Consider the following 17,447-nt stretch of genomic DNA (forward strand, 5'->3'; position numbering starts at 1 on the left):
AAAGAATGAGTCATTTATAAGGTTAGGAACAAATTACCTTTTTAAAGGTAAAAAAACGCCCCCCATATGAGCTGGGTAAGGGGGGAATTCCCCCATTTTCAGAAATGAATTTCAGGCCCTTAGTTTGTTTTAATGCAACGTTTACTTTCACCCCACAGCCCTCAATCAAGTTTGATTTTTGTCGTTTCATAGGAAAAAGTTTGGGCACCTCTGCTTTAGACCCATCTCTATATCCACAGACCTGCTAGACAAGCATGCATCATACCCCTCCCATTCAACATGTCTGCCAAAACACACAGCAATTCCTCTGAGGCAGAACCCCCACTGCTGCTCCCAACCAGCAGCATGGAGCTCCCCAACTCACACACAAATACACCTCTCTCTCTCTCTCTCTCTCTCTCTCTCTCTCTCTCTCTCTCTCTCTCTCTCTCTCTCTCTCTCTCTCTCTCTCTCTCTCTGTGTCTATCCCTTCCACTAATCTTCTACTTAATGTCAGCCTCTATACAGAGACTGTATCTTAAAGCTCATGTTCTCTCCCTCTATCTACCCCTCTCTCTTTCTATTTCTCTCTCCTGATCAGAAATCTCCTTGTTCTCTTGGTCTAGTTAATCTTTCATTCCCCAATCTGTCCCGCTCAGTGGTTGCTGTGGATCACAGTTGTAGATTTGCTTTGTCCGCTTTCACTTAACCTGTCAGGTTTTGGACTATTTTGTCAAATAAACTGGACTTGTGACTCTGTGTAATTCTCTTTTTAAGGTTTGTTTTTGTTTTTGTTTTTGTTTTGATTGAGTCACCATTAAAGGAGTAGTGCCGCCAAAAATAGACATTTTGCCATAATTTATTCAACCTCATGTCGTTCCAAACACATATGACTTTCTGTCTTCCATGGAACACAAAAGAAGAAATTAGATTGAATGTTCATGCTGTTTTTTCTATTAAACAATTGCATTCAGCAGGGTCAGAATTATTTATGGTTCAGGGCACAAATGCAACCAAAAAAAATAAAGAATGGGTGGTTAAACTGCCCCTGTAATTACTATTATATTAGTGTGTGTGTGTGTGTGTGAGAGATGTATTTCTTAAAATTCTGTTAAATAAGCCTAGTCAGTTATACAAATTTTTCAGATGGTAAATGTACTTCAATTGACTGCTTAAAGCTGCTCTATGTAACTTTGTGTTCTCTAGCAACATCTGTGGATGTATACATTACATCAGTCGTGTTCATATCCAGCATTATAGCAGGTAAACAACTTTACCAAATGGATAACGGATAAACATCCATCTAGACTGCAACGATGCTGTCCTGAACTGTGTGTGTTGTTACTGAAGTTGAACAGCGTAGTTAGTTTCTCCAGCCGGAACATGAGACAGCCGGCACTTGTTTCCTGTGTTTACGGACATGATGTAATGATAAAATGATGACCGCCATAAGCCAGCGATATCGCGTCAAATCTGACCTGACAGCTCAGAATACATCTAATTTTTATAGGCTTACCGTAGTGAATCGGGGTATTGTTTTGAACACCGATTGTTTATGTACTCAATCAATAATGGCAATTTGTACATTTTTATCAGGAAATCATAGTTACTTACATAATGCAGCTCTAATTGATGAATTCGACATAAAAGGATAAAACACTGTGGTTTTATATGGTTAGAAAAAAATATGTCCTCAGAAAGATTTTTTTTTAAATGCCCCAGAAAATAAATTTCATGAGGCAAAATTGTACCTTAATAAAATTAAAATAAAAAGTCATTTCTGACACTGGCACACAGTGACCAGTGGTTGCCAAGGTGACAGAATTTACATTTATGGGTGAACTATTCCAAGTTCTAGAATTCAAATGAATGACAAATTCAGCAGATTTTTTAAGTAAATAGCAGCTGAAGTGAGAAAGTGTTAAATGGCTTACAGGCTCAATAAGAGAGATTGTTTTTAAATTACTGGGTGAAAATGTGAGCTTACGGTGATATGGTACAGATATACAGTGACTTAAAAAGTGAAAGCGAACGTTCACCAGCGGGCTTATAAATGCACTAAGGTTTGATTTGTACTCTCCCTCACTGGGATTCTTTGAAGTGCACTTCAGAGTTGGGTCAGAGTTACAGGTTAGGAAATGAGCAAAGCTGGAGTGTTGTTATAGAATTAAGGATAGGAAAGAAAGGAGAGCACTAATACATTAATAGCATGTGTAGATATTACCTTATATAAACTCTCACTCAATGTCCAAAAACATAATATACTACATCAGTATATTTTGTGTGTGTAAGAGAGAAAGACTATTTAAAGAGTGAGCCAGATCCGTTTAAATGGATTCATAATTAATGAATTATGCACAACCAGATATTAAGAATGATAGAGAATGTTAAAATGTGGGTGTGTGTAACCCAGTCACCACAATCAGTCCCATGACTCCTCATTGCTGGGAAGTCCACACCTACATCATTGAATCTGATCCAGATCTGTCCAGCTCCAGTGCCTCAAATATGGGGAATCCATTCCTGCAGCTCACCGTTCCACCTCAGCAGGAGACAGACATGGATCCATTTCAACTTCAACTAAGGACTCCCTGAAAGTTTCTCTCTGCTTTCTCTCGCCTCTGGAGTTTTCGAAGCATGCCAAGAATCTAAGGAAACAAGCATATTTAACTAATTACAATTATTGTGATTTTTGTTTGCATGTTATAGTGGCAGCCTGATCCAGCATCCATTGTCTGGAAGGAAAGTTTGACTTAAAGGGATAGTTCACCCAAAAAGGAAAATGATTTCATCATTTACAAAATGCCATCCCAGATGTGTATGACTTTCTTTCTTTTGCTGAACACAAACAAAGATTTTTAGAACAATATCTCAGCTCTGTAGGTCCACACAATGCAAGTGAATTGTGGTCAGAACTTTGAAGTTCCAACAAGCACATAAAGTCAGCATAAAAGTCTAAACATCCCGTTGTTTAATCCATATCTTCAAAAGCGATATTATAGGTCTGGGAAACAGATCAATATTTAAATCCTTTATTAATATAAATCTCCACTTTCATATCCACATTGTTCTTCTTTTGTTTTAGATGATTTTCATTATTCGTGCATATTGCCACCTACTGGGCAAAGAATGATGAGAGAATGTTTGGGTGAACTATCACTATAAGGGATGTGCGTGTGAGTGTGCATGCTTGCGTACATGCGTGCGCACGTGCAAACTCACTTAGTGTGCTATTTTGGGACGTCCTCATTTGGAAAAATGATCCATGCATAAATTAAATAGTAATTTTTAAAATGAAATTAATGAAATTAATTTAAATATATATATATATATATATATATATATATATATATATATATATATATATATATATATATATATATATATATATATTTTTTTTTTTTTTTTTTTGGTTAGGGTTTAGGGTTAGATTATAGTTATCATAATTTTTTACTTTTAAGTGAAATTTAACAAATAATGGCTTACTTATTGTTGACTCAGAATATTAAGCTGGGATATGGAGAAGAATTTTAACTGAAAAATTAACAACAGATCTATAAGCTTTTATTCTAGCAAGTTAGCTATTTATGTTGTAGCACTTTCAAATTATATTTCTATAGTCTTGAATGTAACCACAAAACCCTAGGCCTAAATATACAGTCCTGGAGGCTTGTGTAAAAAAAAAAAAAAAGTCACTGAAAATTGGACCTCATACATGTTGCAATGTTTGTTATTTCTAAACAAATTCCACTACTAAGTTAATGGTTTCCTTCATTGTGGCACACTTTGACGTCTCTGTGTGTGTTACATGAATTGGCAACACTTCGTCTTTCAACGACATTATGAATCTGTCCATTTTTGATCATTACAGTAATTGTATGTTGACAGCCGCTGTACCTTGCTGTCATTCATTATTCTCTAGTTAATCAGTAAACTCCCTTACTGAGACTAGCAAAAACACTTCTGTACCTCGACTTCACAGTCCGTTAAATTTATTTTTGCCTTTCGTCTTTGGTTCCTCAGTTTCTACAGACGAATTCATTGAGACACATGTCAAATATTTGCTTATAAGCCCACAAATATGTTGTAAAGGCATTAAATAATAATTATTTTTTTTACATTTATTAGATTAGACTCAGTGAGGAGGAAATAATTAAAGGCGTGGTAACATAAGTAGTATGTGAAATATGTGAATTTAAAAATAATATACATTTAAAAATACAAATAAATCATTATAATTACGGTGGCTCAGAGGTGCACAACACGACCAAATCAGCACGGGGGGGGAACAAAGAAATTACGTAGCTTTACAACAAAACTAACAGAAAAAAGTAAAACATAAACAGTCTATTTTTGTCGTGAAATATTTATTTATTTTTGTTGTGTTTTGCTTTAATTGTGTTGTGGCTTTTCCACTGTGGTGTGGCTTAATTTATTTGTGTTGTGGCTCAGTGTCAATGTGTTGTGGTTTAATTTAGTTGTGTTGTGGCTCAGTGTCATTGTGTTGTGGCTCAGTGTCATTGTGTTGTGGTTTAATTTAGTTGTGTTGTGGCTTAATTTAGATGTGTTGTGGCTCAGTGTCATTGTGTAGTGGCTCAGTGTCATTGTGTTGTGGTTTAATTTAGTTGTGTTGTGGCTTAATTTAGTTGTGTTGTGGCTCAGTGTCATTGTGTTGTGGCTTAATTTAGTTGTGTTGTGGCTCAGTGTCATTGTGGCTTAATTTAGTTGTGTTGTGGCTCAGTGTCATTGTGGCTTAATTTAGTTGTGTTGTGGCTCAGTGTCATTGTGTTGTGGCTTAATTTAGTTGTGTTTTGGCTTAATTTAGTTGTGTTGTGGTTCAGTGTTATTGTGTTGTGGCTTAATTTAGTTGTGTTGTGGCTTAATTTAGTTGTGTTGTGGTTCAGTGTTATTGTGTTGTGGCTTAATTTAGTTGTGTTGTGGCTCAGTGTCATTGTGTTGTGGTTTAATTTAGTTGTGTTGTGGCTCAGTGTCATTGTGTTGTGGCTTAATTTAGCTGTGTTGTGGCTTAATTTAGTTGTGTTGTGGCTCAGTGTCATTGTGTTGTGGTTTAATTTAGTTGCGTTGTGGCTCAGTGTCATTGTGTTGTGGCTTAATTTAGCTGTGTTGTGGCTTAATTTAGTTGTGTTGTGGCTCAGTGTCATTGTGTTGTGGCTTAATTTAGTTGTGTTGTGGCTCAGTGTCATTGTGTTGTGGCTTAATTTAGTTGTGTTATGGCTTAATTTAGTTGTGTTGTGGCTCAGTGTCATTGTGTTGTGGCTTAATTTAGTTGTGTTGTGGCTCAGTGTCATTGTGTTGTGGCTTAATTTAGCTGTGTTGTGGTTTAATTTAGTTGTATTGTGGCTCAGTGTCATTGTGTTGTGGCTTAATTTAGTTGTGTTGTGGCTCAGTGTCATTGTGTTGTGGCTTAATTTAGTTGTGTTGTGGCTCAGTGTCATTGTGTTGTGGCTTAATTTAGTTGTGTTGTGGCTCAGTGTCATTGTGTTGTGGCTTAATTTAGCTGTGTTGTGGCTTAATTTAGTTGTGTTGTGGCTCAGTGTCATTGTGTTGTGGCTTAATTTAGTTGTGTTGTGGCTCAGTGTCATTGTGTTGTGGCTTAATTTAGTTGTGTTGTGGCTTAATTTAGTTGTGTTGTGGCTCAGTGTCATTGTGTTGTGGCTTAATTTAGCTGTGTTGTGGCTTAATTTAGTTGTGTTGTGGCTCAGTGTCATTGTGTTGTGGCTTAATTTAGTTGTGTTGTGGCTCAGTGTCATTGTATTGTGACTTATTTTTGCTGTGCTGTGGATTTCCGTTGTGTTGTGGTTTCATTTCTTTGTGTTGTGGCTTATTTCTGTTGTGTTTCCATCATACATTTGCTATGCCATTTTGGTTGTGTTGTTGTGCACCCCTGGGCCACCTTAATAATTAATAGAAAATGTTGAAGCACTGCAAATTGTTTAGATTCTCTTGCAAAAATTTTTTTAACTTTATTTGTATTATTATCATTTAATACAAAGTTTCCTTGTGAGTGTTGAGAGAGATAAAAGACTGAACACTTCAAGTCCATGTAAAACACGAGCACTTTGGTTTAATTTAACCATGGCAGTAGTGCAAACAGGTCCAGCGTGTCTTCATTTGAAACTAGGCCACATACCGCTGACAACAGCACTCAGCATCTCTTACAAACAACTCAGTGACACTTCATAGTCTCTAAAAATATTTATTATAATTAATATATATTTTACATATTTGCATATGTAAAATAAAAATGGCATACTGCTCTTAGAGAGGCACATTCAACCTCAAATACACCTTAAGTTTCACACACACACACACACACACACACACACACACGTATCATACTCAGAAACAAGTCAGACATTGTCAAGTCAGACATTGTTTCTCTGCCTATAAGGGGGCATGGTGGAAGTCCAGAAGTCAGCCCTAGTGATTTCTATGCCAGTGTGAGATCTAATGCTTGAGCATTAAAATGGTTGATGGGCTTCTGTTAGAGGAATCTGGGACTTTTCCTTCCTGCTAAACTGCAGTTTTCTAAGTGTGCTGACAGAAACTCACTCCAAAATAAATGCCCTGGAACCCTTTGTTACTCCTTGAGTATACCTTATGGCTTATGCTTACAGAGGGAGATGAAAAGTGGCCTGCATATTGAGACGTTCACACACACATACACTTCTTTGACAAGGCAAACGTGTTTCAAATATAGCCTTTTATATTTGTATATTTTCTGTTCTGTTCCTTGGCATTGTGAGAAAATTTGTTTGGTTCTGCAAAACGGGCTCCCTGGCACGTGAGTGTGAGTATATGTTAAAGTTAAAGTGTAAGTAAGTGTGTGTGTGTGTGTGTGCTTGTGTTTCTGCTAAGGCCAGTGGGCCAGAGGGTGGAGCGTCATAGTCTGTGTCCTGCGTTCACTTCATTAGATTTTAAGCATCCAACAGAGAGCCATGACTGCTTTCCACATTACAGCACCTGTGATTCCCATTACACACAACATATACTACACTGCACACACACACACACACACACACACACACACACATATTCACATATACTGCATCACACCTATACAGTTAAACACAAAACACATATGCATGGTTAAACAACACAAATATACATTGCATATGTACACATGTACGCTTCATTTACAACAGCACAAACATTTACAGGCTTACGTATTCACTGTGCGTCACCATTAGCACTTTTCAAGGCACATTACACACATTTTTTTTAAGCATGTATTGACTGTGTCCTTTATATCACAGAAACAACATTGGGTTTGAAAAACGTACCAGCCTCAGAGTCTCATTTCGGTTGGGAGTACCGATGCAAGAGAGTGTTTTCCGAGGGTCACACATACTTTCGAAAACACGTAAACAGCTTGTTATACCAACAAGCAGGCAAGACTCTCCACTGCCCCCTGAAATGACCCATTATTGTGTGTTCCTCTTGTGACATGATTGTGACATGATTGCTAATATTTCATGTGACTCCCAATCCAACATTCACATGGTTACTGGAGGGTATTTTTGATCACCGGTCATACTGGCCATGCTGGCCATACTTGTAGGTGGGGGGAATGGAGACTGCAAGGGGCGATAGCCCGTCTGAGATGGGTCTAAGAAGGCAGGGGCCTGAGTAACAGCGTGGGCAAAGCCAATATACTGAGGATGCAGGAATTGTCCTTGGTGAGGAAGAATCTGAGTGGCCTGCTGGCAGTTTAGTACAGAGAAGTTGGTGGGCATGTTGACATAAACACTGGCATCTGGGGGTAGGCAGCAAGAGGCCTGGGCACGTAAAAGTTGAGCAGGTGCAGGGCGGGGTGCTGTGGTAGGAGCCGAAGAGCTGGATGAGGTGGCAGTGCTTGATTGGCGGGAAGAGGAGCCTCGCGATGTGCCCGTACTGGCCATCATGGGAATCGTCTCCAAAACTCGGCCGCTGGAACCACCTTCTGACCCACTGCCTGATGCAGGTTCCTGTTTGGGGCGGAGACAGCGGCAACAGCAAACAGCAACCACAGAGCCCACCAACACAAATGCCACGAAGACCAAGCCGACGATTAGGAAGGGCACATAGATGGGTACTGAAGAGGAAAAGAAGAACAATGGTGAGTGACCAACACGTACAAAAAAGTATGCTTTGAAAGTTTAAAGTTTTCATCATCAAGAAACTTTTTGAATTTTTACATTTTCTGGAAAAAATTCACCAATGCATTGTTGAAATCAGATTACTGATTACAACATAAAAAATGAATCACATGATTACTTCATGTTCCTTTCCAAAAACAAATTCAATATTTGAACAAATTCAAAATAATGTCTGTATTTCCTCCTTGATAATTGTTGCAGGCAATTCCACGCATTTCTCTTACAAGGACTTATTAGCAGGTGTACGCCATTCAGCTGTCACAGAAACGTAAAGAGACGTACATATGAGCATAATTAATTTTTTTAATTCTACATTAATGTTATTTTAGAAATGTGTAACCCAAGGAATGTACTTACAAGTAGTTACATAACATACAGTTACTTGAAGCCAGTAACTGTAATCTGATTACTAGAATTTAAAAGGTAACTTTTAGACTAAACAGACTAATTATAGTAATATATAATTAAAATAAATTATAGCAACCATGATATGTTCTGTTTCCATTTGTCCTATGAAGGCCATCTCAAAGGACATGTCCTACCTAGTGCCCAGCCTTCGAAACAAGACACAGCATTCAACTGTACGCAGACATTCAATGTTCTCCTAAAAATCGAAGTATACTTTGGGTTTAAACAGTAATTAGATTACAGTAACTTTTGCAATCGGATTACACCCAGCACTGCTCCCTATTCTCTATATTACAAAATATTCTGGTCCCTACAAAATGCTTGGGTCCCTCTTTCATTATTTTGAGTCTTTGGGATTTTTTCCCATTTTAGTCCACTAGGCATGAATCATAAGTCCAATATTATAGCACACCTCTCCTTAACAAGGCACAAAAGTAAGCAAGCACCACTAACTTAGTAATACAGCCTTCACAATGTAAAGTATTTAGGTCATCCAGCTGTATTCAATGCCATTGATATTATAAAGTGTAATGTTACAGTGTGTGTATCAGACGTCCCTAATGACTAAAATAGAGAACACTGTTGCATGCTAACACGTTAGAGGTTGGTTTTTTATTTTTATTTGTGGTGCAGCCCTTAAGCAATGTTTTTGACCTCTCTTGAAAACACTTTTATAACATTTATCCGTTTCAAATTCAAGTATGCATCAGAAGCTAAATGCATTTCCAGTGCCTTAAGGAAGACTAGTGTATCGGTTTTGTAACCCAAGCCTCAATGTAACTTTTACACCTTTGAAAATCACTATAGGCAAGTGTGTAGCCTAATGTATGTAATGAAAGAAGGGGTTGTGTCCAACCACAATGCAAAGACTTGAGAGTGTTTAGTGAACCATTTAAGCATGTTTGAATCTTTAATTCAAAGAGTTCACATTTTTTCACCCTGCTCACAAATGGGTAACCTGATGGCCCGTATGAGATGAGGGCAATGAGAGAGAAAAGGAAAGAGGGAAAGAATGAAAGATGAGATGTTGCACCAGAGGCTTGTCCCCAGGGGGGCAAGGCCCCTCATTAACACTTATTAACACCGTTTTGATCTGATCTAATCTGCTGCAACCAATTGTGACCTATTTGCTCTTGCTGCATGACTGTGTGCATGCAAGGAGTGCTTTTCTCAACAGACAGCTCAAAAAGAAATTAAAAGTGACCTTTATGGATTAATTAGTCTTAGACATCTAATCACCAAGAGATGTTTTCTGCATTCCCTTTGTAGTGTCTGTTCAGGCTCTCTTCACCATCTTTAATTGAGTTGAATCAAATCATCTATAATAACCATGTAATCTCATTTTATTACAGGAGCAGACTTCAGTTATGAAGTCATAACCAAAACCATTTATTGTTAACATTTTATTATACTGTTTATTAAATCAAGCACATCATTGTTGGGGATTGCTCCTGTGAAAATAAGCTATTTTATGCTTTAGTAGTTATTACAGTGGAATGTTTCAGTAAATGACCTGGCTTTTGGCAAGCTTTGGGTTTGCTTGCATGTTTTGGGGATAATTTGGCAGTTAAGAAACACCCTATTCAACAGATTCTCTATTGTGTGTGTTAAAACAATAGAGAATCTGTTATCCACAGGATATTTCCATCTATTTATTGTTCCTAAGTGATGTGACATTTTCCAATTTGCATAATTCAAAGTGTTATAAAGTATTAGTGGTAAAAGAAGGGACCTAGAGAATGCAACAGTCTAGTTCCGGAAGTGAAAATACCATTCATTTTTTCCACAGATGAATTGAATTCAACTATATCTTATAAACCTTTATAGGCCTACAATGAGCTATAAGGTTGTTCATCGAAGGTATATGCTTCCAATTAAGCAATCCTTCTGCATTATTTCAAAGTCATTGTTTAAAAATCGTGTTAATAGTGGAATTCCTGGTGAAGAACTACACTAGCCGTGATCCAGCAGAGTGGCATCCACCAATCAGAGAACCTTGGCCAACAAAGCCCGCCAAACGAGCCCAGTAGTGAGCGCCTTCTTCTATGATGCACTGTGAATGACACAAACGAGTCGGTCTCCCTATACCCTCAATAAATATAGTTTATTTGTATATATATATATTTGTTTATCCTATATATGAATATTTTGCAGTAAACTTAAAATCTATTGTTTATATACATATGATCAACAACATAAAATCAATAGTTGTATATATTCCCATCAATTTTTATTCAGTTACATAAATCGCAATGCTTCATGGTATTGTAGTCCGACCCCTAATGAATGGTGGAAAGTACACAGTCCTTTGTCTATTGTCCGATTTTCAAATAATTTTTTGCTTCAAATAAAAGTTTGTAATGTTATGATTCACCTGGGAGCTGGTTGGATTGGATCATGGCTTACAACTCTTTTATGAAGGATTTTATGAAAAGCCTATGGAAAAACATTATGGGAAAAATGCAGACGTCTGAAAAAGCGTGCGGCACTGTTGCACTCTACGTGTCTAATGAGATGTACAGCAGCACACCTACCACAGGAGACTTTCAATAGTTGAAACATACAGAATGTCTTTATCTTTCTGCATTTAGAAATCTCATCCAAGCAAACTAATAACTCAAAAAGAAAAAGAAAGGACTAAACTGAAAAAAAAAATGCTTCATGTGGTAATATCTCAAATATACAGTTTTTATTATAATTAAATCAAACTAGCGACATACTGTAGGTTACACAGTAAAAGTACTTTGTTAAGTGTTAAATATAGCCTTTTACAAAACAATTGCAGGTTGCCACTTTTTACAGAGTATATGCATGCTGTTAACTTAAAATTAAATGTTTGTTAAACTAATTTGTTTATTCAGTGAATCTAACACTGAAGTTAACTGCCGATACTAGATGATAGCAACTGTTGTCCATGCAGGCCTCTCTCGTGTCCTTAAAAGGGTTGGGTCCACTTAACATGAGATCACACCTGTTCCATTATTGTGTCCAAGTGGAGCCAAGTCTTCAACTGCCAGACATGCTCTGTCAAACTCCATGCCCACATACCGTAGCAGACTGCAATTTCCTCTTGCTTTTCGGCTATGCATCATTAGAAGTGTCTAAAAAGTTTTATTTTTCACTTAGTTGCGTTTCCTGTTAGGTATTAGGCTGATAAAACTCTGAGTATTAACCCTTTGTTTAAAACACATATTTTCCAAGTGTCAAAAGATATGTAAGTAATATGTAATTGCTAAGGATTTGAAATATTCATCCAAAAAAGAGTGCAGCTATGGTGCTCTGATTAGCAGAGGGGAAAAAGTCACCTGTATAACTGCAACAACTTATCAACACTTATTTTACAGGCCATCTGAGAGGAAAATCAGGGAGTCCAGTGACTACAAACTGCATTAAAAGATTTGGAGCTTACACTAAGGCAGCAGAATTTATGAGGAGGTTATCAACACATTGCAGTAGGGATCTGGTCAAGTCTGAACTTGATCCTCGTGGGGAACCGAGTGAGCGATTGGACTCCAACCCTCACGTTAAAGGGATAGTTCACCCAAAAATGAAAATTCTTTCATCATTTACTCACCCTCATGACATCAAAGATGTATGAATTTATTTTTTTCTGCAGAACACAAACAAAGATTTTTAGAACAATATCTCAGCTCTGTAGATCCATACAATGCAAGTGAATGGTGATCAGAACTTTGAAGGTCCAAAGATCACATAAAGGCAGCATAAAAGTAACACATACAACTCCAGTGGTTTTTTCCATATCTTCAGAAGCTACATGATAGGTGTGGGTGAAAAACAAATCAATAGTAAAGTCCTTTTTTTACTATAAATCTCCACTTTCTCTTCCTTCTTTTGTTTTGGGTGATTCGCATTTCTTCGTGCATATAGCCACCTACTGGGCAGGGAGGAAAATGTATAGTAAAAAATAAATAAAATATGGATCTGTTCCTCACCCACATCTATCATATCTCTTCTGAAAATATGGATTTAACCACTGGAGTCATGTGGATTACTTTTATGCTGACTTTATATGTACTTTTTGAACGTTCAAAGTTCTGGCCACCATTCACATGCATTGTATGGATCTACAGAGCTGAGATATTTGCCTAAAAATCTTTGTTTGTGTTCGGCAGAAAGAGAGGAAGTCATACTTATCTGGGGATAGCATGAAAGTGGGTAAAATAATAGAACTTTTCATTTTTGGGAGAACTATCCCTTTAAGAACAAACAGCAGCTATTTATAACTGCGCTTAGTACAATTTACCATTTGTAAGTGAGTGGCCGGTTAGATGCCAATTTAACTGCAGCTGTCAAAACCTGCAGAGCAATGACATTTAACCCATACGTTTGTTTCTTGGAGATAAACAGCCAAACAGCATTTGTGTAACCCATTTTTGACACGTGAAACTCTAACCTAACTTCTGATTTAATGGGCCTTTTAAGCACAAAACGCCTGAGGGACACAAAAACAGTCTAAGTGGGTCGATATACCTTACTCGCAAATGTCTGGACATACTGCTCCTCCAAAAGTTATTAAATTAAACCATTTACTGGTCTGAGTACAATTTAAGTTTCACAGTAATTGTATAATTTCCTAATTTGTTTCAGACCTTGGAAGTGCACTGGAGGAGTTACTGAGTGTGACGACTAGACTTTAGCTCATGTATTTACCTGCTCCATTATTTTTGTTGTCCTTGTTCCCAATGTTGGTGTCTTGTGTCTGCTTATCGTTATCACATGTTCCCTGGTCCAGCCGAGCTTCTGTGCTGGAGCAGCAGTACCGGAGCTCGCATTTCCCGCAGCAGATGATGGCATCAGCGCTGTCGTAGCGCTCCGGGCACTGAAAGCCCTCTCGCCAGGCACTCTGCGGGTCGAGCCAACCATGGCAATACTCTCCACTCGCCTTCACGTAAATGACAGCCAATAGTGTCAATACCACCGTGACGGCCATCGGGAATCCTTTGCATGAGCGCATCCTGTCACGAGCCACAGACACAATCTTTGTCAATGAAATACTTGTTGTCTTTTTGCCTTTGACCGTTTAGGTAAATTAAACTGACAAAAGGAGGAGAGGCGACAAAAAGGAACCCGACTAACAACTTTAGCAATGTCATTGGGCAGCAAAATTCCGATGTTAATTAAATAAATCCAGTAAGTACCAAGTATCCACTGTTTCCCGCAGTCACAAGATTTCCAAAAGCTTTGTCTCAGATTTAATGTCAGGACGACGCATATTAAAACTCACAAAGGGTCATAAGTGATGCGTTCTGCTGCGAATAAATATTAAACTCCCATAATATCCCATATTCCCGTGAAATAAATATATATATATTTTTTTAAACTTTGCTAACTTCCAGGACAAACTTTTGCATCAATCCCACTCTGCTAAGGAAGAGAGGCTGTCCATGTCGCCAGAAACACACTTCTCAAATGCCTTCCCCAGAGAAACCAGCACTAACTTCACATGTAATCCATACGCGCGATCCCTGAATGTGTTCTCGCGAAATCTTTTCTTTTCCAACCACGCACTTAAGGAAGTTTTTCCTACTTAATCCAAATCATGCGACTCATAACCTTCATACTTAGCACATCATACGTTGCTATGAAAAGCACTGAACTGCAACAGCTTTCCAACGGGTGCATGGATAAAGCTGTCAATATCTCAAGCAAGATGTGTCCATGGTGAGGGGTTTGGCATTGATAGACTAAGAGAGATCCACCAACAACTCTCCTTCAACCAAGGGGGTAGCAGCAACCCACTCCTCCAGTTGCGCTTGCGCAGTGCCGTGTTCCAGTGACTTAAGTGTCTTTGTATTTTGGCCTGGCCCCCTCGGCGTTTCAGAAGCAGCTCCTGTACGATGGGTATTTAGCGATGCCCGTGGGGATCTCCGAGCACAAAGGGCACGGAAACAGCGTATTGTAATGCGTTTAGCTCGCCGGTGGCTCACATCCATTAGAGCCCTCAGTTAGATCGCTTGTGTGAATAATGGGCCACTATCAACAGCATATCAACCTAGTTGTTAGCAACCTAACAGTGTTTCCCAACCTTTTTTTTTTTTTGCTGTAAGTACACCCACAGCACCATTAGAAAGGCTCAACCCCTCTATCCACACAAAACCAATGATGTGTCTCAAAGACTATCATTTAACAGTATCAATAATATTGAGTATTATTGCTCAATCAGTATTAGTTTGTTTGATCTATTGACATCTCTTTATCAATACCCATTAGGGGATTTTTGCTTTTTAAAAATTAAAAAATTCCATCAATAAATAGTATGTCTTGAAATTGCATATATTATATTGTATATATATATATTGCATTCTGAGTTTACTCTGAAATGCAAAAAAAAAAAAACATCCAGTGAGCGGTAGTTCTGTGGATGGAAACACCTTGTTGATGAGAATGGCCAGACTAGTTTGAGCTGACAAAAAGGCTACGGTAACTCAGATAACTGCTCTGTACAATTGTAGCGAGCAGAATAACATCTCAGAATGCACAACATGTCAAACCTTGTGGCGGATGGGCTACAAAAGCAGAAGACCATGTCAGCAACTTCATTAGTGATCCTAATAAAGTGCTCTATGAGTGTGTGTTTTATTTAGTCGATTCAAATATTTAATCCTGATTAATCACTTTATTTTTTTTATAGTTAATCAGTGTGACAAGGAGGAGGGTGTGGCCGGGCCGTGCGGGTCCTCCTCATCACAGTCACGATTAATTGCAGATTATGAAAGTGCTGAAATTTGACTCTATATACTTCTTTTTCTGTCCAAATGCATATAGTTCCTTCTTAGAAAAGAAAACAATATGTAACAATAAAGATTTCCAAACAAAGCATTCCACAATATAAAGATAGAAATGCATTAGTAACATAGAAGTAACATTAAACATTTCACAAAGTCTAAGTGAGATGTTAACTAATTAAAATATCTAGTCCCTGTAGTTTACATTTTCAGACTGGACATTACACATCCTCCACAATATATATATTAATGTATATATATACTTTGCTACAGCAATCGAGAAGCCACATTTAAATGAGTTGTGACTTTGAACTCCACATGAAAAGTGCTTTTAAAGAATATCATGTTTTGCTTTTAGCGCTTGCACTGTCTACGTAATGATGCTTCATCCGAATTGACTGGAAAAAAACAGGGCCAAAAAACAGTGAAATTTGGGGTTTTGGCCAATTTATTTGGCCAATTAAGCTTTTTGCAATTATTTAACATGCATCTGATCACACTGCACAATAATCTAGAAACAATGTGAATCAACACCACAACAACTGAAGCAGAAAACTTTGCGCTACAGCTGTAATGACCTCGGACACATCTCAAAGGTTCTGCCTGAATCCAACCAGTGTTCAGCACTCAGACGGAGCTTAACAAAATGTTAGAATCTAATGTGAAAATGTCTAAATGCGTTCATCGTGATAAAGACAAATTAACAAGTTAAAAATGTTAAATTATTCGCATATGTTATCACGTTTATTTCAACAGCCCTAGTTTATTGTTTAAATGCATAATTCGTTCTGTTTACTAGTGTTTACATTGATATGTAGGCTAGAACAAGAGCTAAAACAGAACTGTCACTAAGACAACCGGCAGTTATTATTATGATTAGATATAATGTTTCTTTTTTTGTTGTTTTTGCTCAACACATGACTGTAAAGAAGAAAAAGGGTATTAAAAAGACATTATTAAATGACAAATTGATTGCATGGATCTCAACTCATCACTGGACACACATTACATGGATCGAGTCAGTGAAAAGTGAACAGTAAAAAGATCTCGGTGCCAAACTTCTAAAAAGTAAAAGATCAATAATGGGATTGTTCAAATGAAGATTGCCTATAATTGGAAAATCTATGTTTTTACTTAGTCCTATTCCTATCATTTTTATATTAAGCCATACATTTTGTTTGGTTCAACCAATCAGAATTCAATTGTTTTCATGTAACTCCTGGAACCTGCTTATGTGGCTCCTGGGGTATGTGTAACCCCAGTTATGAATGACCTACAAGAATAGAAAATAGTTTAATTGTTTCATTAGAATATGTGCTCTGTGTTTTTTTTCTTCTTTTTTATAAAATGAATTTCATTATCTTAATATGCAAGACCTTTTCTTAAAAAAATAAATAATAATATATATATATATATATTCAAGTGCACTTGGTGGTGAGCTCACAGCACTATCGCAGCAGTGTAGTGCAGTATGATTTATCGTTGAATGACCTGACATATAAGTCGACAGTGCACTCTAGTGGACAGAACAGCTATGTCAACCAACCTTTGTTTTTGTTTTTATTGCTTGGGGAACAAGTCATCCATATATATATGAGCATGTTTTGTGGTATGGACAAAAAACAACGTTCTTGCGTTCCCTCATCTAACTATTTTTGTCTGATAAACTTCAATATAAAGCCTTGAAATAATATTGGAGATGAACTTTTTAGATTCAGTGAAATACTATTTTATTTTATTCTATTTTATTTTATGGGAACATGTTATGTAATTTCTAAAAATAAATAAATAAATTAATTAATTAAAATACAGCATTTATTCTGTCTACAACGATATTATGTATTACGCATTGTGCATATTTTGTGTTATGGACAAAAACAACGTTCTTGTGTTCACTTATCCAACCATGTTTGTCAGATAAACTTCAATATAAAGCCTTGAAATAATATTGGAGATTAACCTTTTTAGCTTTTGTGAAATACTATTTTATTTTATATATTTTTATTTGTTTGCTTTTTAATACACGGTTTTTAATGGCTGCAGGACTAAAGGTACTTTTATTATGAAATCTGGTCAAGCGGCGCTTTTAAATTTCCTTTCATCTTACTTATTTCTGTTACCTGTGACATTACCACAACATTACCGCAAATTTCTC

General features: G+C 37.2%; 2 protein-coding genes across 7 annotated transcripts in view; one reads left to right on the forward strand and one right to left on the reverse strand.

Annotated features, from left to right (window-relative positions):
- Window positions 1–738, forward strand: part of LOC127634191 (phospholipid-transporting ATPase IB-like) — a 105,656-nt gene extending 104,918 nt beyond the window's left edge. For all 6 annotated transcript variants that reach the window (XM_052113628.1, XM_052113629.1, XM_052113630.1 and 3 more), the window contains one exon: window positions 1–738. This exon is cut by the window's left edge and continues 3,033 nt beyond it. The gene's annotated coding sequence lies outside the window, so the exon portion shown is untranslated.
- Window positions 739–6,132: 5,394 nt separating this feature from the next.
- LOC127634194 (protein shisa-2-like) lies at window positions 6,133–14,505 on the reverse strand. Its single transcript, XM_052113636.1, has 2 exons — window positions 13,218–14,505; window positions 6,133–8,074 (listed from the first exon to the last, which is right to left on the reverse strand). Exons 1-2 carry the CDS (start codon window positions 13,519–13,521, stop codon window positions 7,497–7,499), a joined length of 882 nt encoding a protein of 293 aa, XP_051969596.1. The 5' UTR covers window positions 13,522–14,505; the 3' UTR covers window positions 6,133–7,496.
- Window positions 14,506–17,447: the final 2,942 nt, after the last annotated feature.

Source organism: Xyrauchen texanus, chromosome 41 (genome assembly GCF_025860055.1).
Source record: "Xyrauchen texanus isolate HMW12.3.18 chromosome 41, RBS_HiC_50CHRs, whole genome shotgun sequence".
Lineage (NCBI taxonomy): Eukaryota > Metazoa > Chordata > Actinopteri > Cypriniformes > Catostomidae > Xyrauchen > Xyrauchen texanus.